The sequence below is a fragment of the Carcharodon carcharias genome, chromosome 10 (assembly GCF_017639515.1).
Source record: "Carcharodon carcharias isolate sCarCar2 chromosome 10, sCarCar2.pri, whole genome shotgun sequence".
Classification (NCBI taxonomy): domain Eukaryota; kingdom Metazoa; phylum Chordata; class Chondrichthyes; order Lamniformes; family Lamnidae; genus Carcharodon; species Carcharodon carcharias.
Genome location: NC_054476.1, coordinates 57,397,054 through 57,403,053, shown reverse-complemented (window position 1 = coordinate 57,403,053; position 6,000 = coordinate 57,397,054). Strand labels below are relative to the sequence as shown.

The 6,000-nt window shown below is 40.5% G+C and overlaps 1 protein-coding gene across 1 annotated transcript in view; it reads right to left on the bottom strand.

The window, feature by feature from the left end:
- Window positions 1–1,114: 1,114 nt before the first annotated feature.
- Window positions 1,115–6,000, bottom strand: part of LOC121283639 (leucine-rich repeat-containing protein 10B) — a 27,124-nt gene continuing 22,238 nt past the window's right edge. The window contains exon 3 of the mRNA XM_041198429.1: window positions 1,115–4,565. Coding sequence (XP_041054363.1) covers window positions 3,665–4,546 — 882 coding nt within the window. The 5' untranslated portion in view covers window positions 4,547–4,565 and the 3' untranslated portion in view covers window positions 1,115–3,664. The remainder of the gene's footprint in view (window positions 4,566–6,000) is intronic.

The following is a 6,000-nucleotide window of genomic DNA, read 5'->3' as shown; positions in this document are numbered from 1 at the left end:
CTATTTCAAACATTTCTCGGTTTGCAGTGTCTCACTGCATCAGGTAGGTGACAGGGATCCTGTGCAGAAAGAGAGGAGACCTTATCATCTTCTCTCCTACTGGAGAGAAGCAGGAGGAACAAACTTGTGGCTAATGGGATTCCCAATGGTACATCAAGCCACTGACTCCATGCATGTGCCTCTAGGAGAGCAAAAATAAATAATGGTTCCCGTGCCTCATCACTAGCTTTTCTGAATTTGCTTTTGAAATATGGGTAATTCTGACAAGGCCACACTTGTTGCCCATCTGCAGTTGCCCTTCGAAGGTAGTGGTCCCCAGGGTGATAGTGATGCTAACATGGTGTTATGAAGGAAATAGACACAGCAATTAGGTAAAAATGGTAGTTATATATCCAGATCAGTGTGACTGGAACCAATCTTGAGTGGAAAATGTATATGTTTGGACTCATGAGGACAGGATTGGGTTCCATCCTCATGTTCCCCAGAATGAAATGGTCTAAATTCATATGCTAGACATATAGATATCAGATGGCTGCAGAACCCATGGAAACTTTCCCCAGAATGGATCAGCTTGTGTAAGAGAGAAAGGGAAAAATGAACAGAGGAAAACAAAACCTATGGTTTTTAACCAAACACCTGAAGACTCTACTTGTGAGTGTTTCTATGATCAGTATCAGGTGAACAGTGCAGTTATCCTGTGCAGTGATCTACATAGTAATTGGATTAGCTCTGACTAGGGTTATTGTATTGCCTTATCAACACAGTTTTTGTTCCTAAAATAATATATCATGAATATAATATGCTGTACCTCCTGCCAATAAGTGTGTTATCTCCATATGGAGTATCATCAACAGCCAGATTAAAAAGAGTATACCAGTCACACCGTCACATTGCAATATTGTGGCATAACTACCTGAACCTGCATTAACATCGACTGTAGCCTATGACTGATGAAGAGCACAACCACAACCCCCATTCAACAAGGAGTTACAATAGGTGGAGATGAACAGAATATGTAACAGTGACTGCAATGTAATAGAAATGTTGATTTGCAGGTTCTTTTGTATCATCTTTATAGGGGTGTGATACTAATACACAACGAAAAACACATTCATATGAAAATCCTCTACAGTTTTAATGGAGGAATTAACATGTTTAAAATAACGTAGCTGACAAAGGACTTGTCAGAATTGCAACCCTTAATTCTGCACTTCCATTGGTCTTTTTGCTTCATTCCTCCAACGGTATTTTTATTTTTCCCATTTTCTACCATGTTTCCATAATCAGCAGGATAGCTTCTCTACAACATCTAGGACCATCTTGTAGCTCCTAATTACATTTTATGCAACTTCCTTTATTGTTGTATGCTCCAAATCCCTCCCTTTTACTGTTTTTTTTTAAAAATCCATTGGATGGGAAGTTTCCTCCTGAATTTTCTGGAAATCTTTGATGTCATTTTCCTTCCGAGGAAATTTGCATGGAATTAATTTAACTAATTTTATGCTAAAAATCAGTTATGTCGGAATTTCACCACTCGCTTACATCACTTTTGAGAGTCTGCTGAAATTCACTATCGCTCATTTACATAGCTCCATGTCCAAGCAATCGACCAGCTCATACCAGGTTCCTAGATTTATGCACGCAATGCACTGGCATAGATTTTCACCACACGTTTAGGCACAGCAAAACCTAAAATTCACATCATATCAGTGTATCAGATTCCTGGAATTAGAGAACAGTTTCTTTTGTGATTGTTTTTGCTTTTTTTCTTCCTCAGATTTGAACTATACATAACCAAAGTGCTGTTAGCTTCAGTGCTCTCGGTTTTCCACACATTCAAGAGGACTAAGCAGCAGGAATGGCTTTCCCAATACCAATATCCATGTTCTGCCTAATGGCAGGAGAAGAAGAGCAGCAGAGGCCAAGTGGTTCTGAGAATGAGGCACCTTGGCAGGGTACAGTGGCACACTCAATGTTACTCCTTAGGGTGGCATTGAATTTGTACTTGTTTTACGCCAATTTTTACATTCCAGTGTAGCCAAATGAACTCCACAAGAAATTTCATCATAAATTCCGTTAACAAGGTTGGCATAGAAACTGAGGTATATCTTAGCTTCATTTCTGTGTAAGTGAGATCCAGGAAAATCCAAGCTATTGTTCCTAAGTCAATAGTTAGGGGTGTACCAGTAGGAATTAAATTGACAGCTTCTTTGGCGAGTAAAGGTACCATGTGGGATGCAACTTAGCATACTGATTGCAGGCCCCAGGTTTAATCTTAGCTAGTGATGAATTGAAGGAATACAGTTGTCCATTCTACTCCAGATTAGAGGGAAACATGAGGCATAGAGTCTGTTCTTCATACCTTTCCCCATACTGGAAAGTATGTGTTTGGTAATGTGAAGGAAGAACAGTAGAAGTAAAAGTTGAATAACTTGCTGATGTTAATTTTCTGGGTTTACACTTGAAGAATTGCCATGTGGGTAAGGGTAAGATACTGGAATTTGAGGACTTAAATCTTAGGAAGAAGCAGTCCCCTGACAAGTGGATTAAATAGACCGGTCAGGGAATAAAAATTAACTGTCTTCAGTAAAATTCTGCATGTTTACTTACATTGCTCATCAATTATAGTGCTTCTGCAGATGACCTTTTACACAGGATTTCCTCCAATGTCAATTGTATGACAATTTTCAGTTATTGTAATATTTTTCCCCATATTTCCTGGTTTATATTTGTGCAATAGTATGAATCCTATGTCCCTAAACAGAAGTAAAGGAGTGGATGTGTGAGTAGATCTGTGCTGCATTCCTGGCACACTCCCTTCCAGCTAAAAAAATCTCTCCCTTGCCATTTAAGGAAATGGAAACGCAAAGCAGTCATGCATGCAAATACTGTGTATGATTTTTTTTTTCTTTCCCTTTTTTAAAACCTCTGCTGTGGACAGAATGAGTTGTTATTTTTAACTCCTTGGAATTCTTTTAATATGTAAACCATCGATGAAGCAGCTTATTTTCAAAGTGATGAATGGAGTTCAGTAATGGTGCTGAATATGATCAATTGCTCAGGAGTAACACATTCTAGTGACACTTCCATGAATTTTATTCATTACAAATTTATTAGTAAGAACAACTTATTAATAAATATGTAACTCTTACCCCAAATCTTATTGCCATACAAAAATCAACCCTCTTTCTTCATTTCTTTAGTAATTATAAAACTGTTATTGATATCATTTGACTACTGTCCCTTATGAAGTATTATCCAACTGCCATCTTATCACTGCAATGCAGAGTCATAGACATTCTTGAGTTAATCTGGTGATACAGATACATACGGTCCTAAATTGCATGTGGCACATCCACATTGCTAACATCAGCTGATAAATCTGTCACAGCACGATCTTTCATTAGAAGGGCCCATACTGGTTTAAAAGACTGAATCCTATAATCTGACTTAAATTGAGTCATACTAAGAAATAGCCAACTTTTCTATTTTTTTCGACCATTTTTCACCCAGTTCCGGTCCCTTGGGCCATTTATATCTCCAGCTGCTTCCTCCATCTCCCACTGGTCCACAGTGAGTTAACCACTATCTCACAATGACTTCAACAGAGCTGTCACTCAGTGCCTGATATGTGATATTCCATGGCTGGTATCTGCAGCTGATCTCATGTTTCCTCTTGAGAACAGTCTAAAGCGGAGAAGTTGCCCTCCGTTTCCAATGCCATGGAGCCATTTTTGAGGATGCTGTGCAGGGGCTCCTGATTTTCATCATTCTCTTCATTTTCTTGAGCTCTGGCAGCCAGTAATTCGGCTGCCCCTTCACCTACCAGTGTCACCCCATCTGCCACATTTGGCGGGTGCTTAGCAGGATTATGGTCATATGAAAACAATTTGAGCCTCGAAAGGTGTTCCATATTGGGGAATTCAGTGATTTTATTTTTGTCTACATCAAGGATTTCTAGAAATTCCATCTTTAGTAATACCTTTGGGAAGTTCTCGAATCTATTGCCATATAACCAAAATCCACGTAGGTTTATGAACCTAACCAGGTCCTCTGGTAAAGTCTTAAGCTTGTTGTCCCCCATCTGTAGCGACCTCAGACTAGGCATATTAATTAATTGTTTGGGAAATTTTCTGAAATAGTTGCTCTCTATCCAGAGACACCTGAGGTTTTCTAGATTCCTAAACTCTGGAGGAATTGTCATTAATCTATTGCTACCAAGGTAGAGCCGGGTTAGGTTCGGCATATTGCAAACAACTTTAGGCACATCTTCAAATTTGTTAAAGTCTAGTGCTAATATCTTTAAGTTGACCAACTGCTCAAACTCATTAGGGAGTTCCTTCAGTTTGTTGTTGCTGATGTACAGCTTCTCTACATATGTGAAGGAGCAGATAGGAACTGGGAGTCTCTTTATCTTCTTGTGGCATGCATCCAGCATCCTGTCAGCCATGACTTCATCCATGTTGGTTGAAACGCAGCTCAGTTCATCATCAGAGCTGCAAGATAAGACAGAGGCAACCTTCTGAAACGCACTCCCCATTTTCATTCTTGGAGGTCAGCCCTCCCTACACAAGATAAAAAAAATCAGAATTGAAAATTTATAACACAGGTCATCAAACTGCCCATTTGGGTGAAAGGTCATAGATGGCTGTAACACAGTTACAAGGCAATCACATGATGCAGTTGTTTAGATAATATGACAATCACAAAATCAGAAGAATATTACAGATGAGAAAAACCATTTAGCCCATCTTAGTTTATTCAACCAGAAGGACGCTAAAGTCACCCACCATGGCATCAATTATTATCTAAATGATTCTGAATTATTGCCCCTACCAATCCATCTTGGAATCTATTCCACGTACTGATCATTCTTTGTGTGAATTAAAACTTCCTGGCATCAATCATAAATTTGTTTTTTTACTAGTTTGAACTGTGTCCCCCTTTCCTGCTCTCACAATTTAATTTAATCTTTCAGATTTGAGTTTATTAAACTGGGTCTTATATGCCACTAGAACATCATCTCTCGGATAACTCTTTCAAGGGTGATAAACCTAAGGGCTGAATTTTATGACCCCTGGGAGCAGATTGGCAGATGGGGTGCAGCCATAAAATTGGGCACCATGCAATGGGCGCCATTCCCACCACACACCCGCCCTTCCCCACTGCAATTTTACCCCCTGCAGGAAAGGCATTAGGAGAAAACCTACCCTTGGGCTAAATGAAGCCTCAAGTGCTCAATTAATGGCCACTTAAGAGCCTCCTTCACCCACTGCCACAATTTTACCCACACTGGGGGAGAACAGCACCAAGCAGACAGGTCGCATTGAGTCAGCTTACAGCCAGTCAAGGTGAATAGTACCACCTTTACAGACCGACTGTGTCCATCGCAAGTAACTCCCTCCTTGAACTCCCTCCCACCTTCCCCCCACACTCCAGTTTTCCCCTCTTCAGCCTGCCCTTTCCACCCCTCACCCCTCTTATAGGGGCCTGCCAGTTTGGCCCTGGCAAATCCCAGACTTGTTTTAAAGATCGGGCTCCATCGCAGCATGTGCTCGTCAGAACTGTCTGCAATACCAGCAGTGGCCATCGCTCCCAGTGGCGCTGCTGAGACCAAAGAGCTGCCAGCCATTTGCCCCTGTAAAATCGAGTCCTACATTCTCTAATCTTTCATGATAACTCAGATCTCCAACAGTAGTGATAAACTTTCCGGCTCTTAGCATTGTCTTAGTTTAAATGTTGCTTTTTTGTCTCAGTGTTAAGAACTGAATTGCTTAATCAAGGCGTAGTCTGACAAGAGCACTGTACAATTTAATCATGTCTTTTCTTACCTTATGCTCCATTGTTTTGGCTGTGTACTACAAGGCTCTGTCATGGACATATTGAGCATGAGTCTGTGAACACTTTTAGATTTCTTTCAAACTTTTCCTTAGCCGAGCGGATGATCCATCTCGGCCTCCTTTGGAGGTTCCCAGAATCACAGATGCCAGTCTCCAGCCA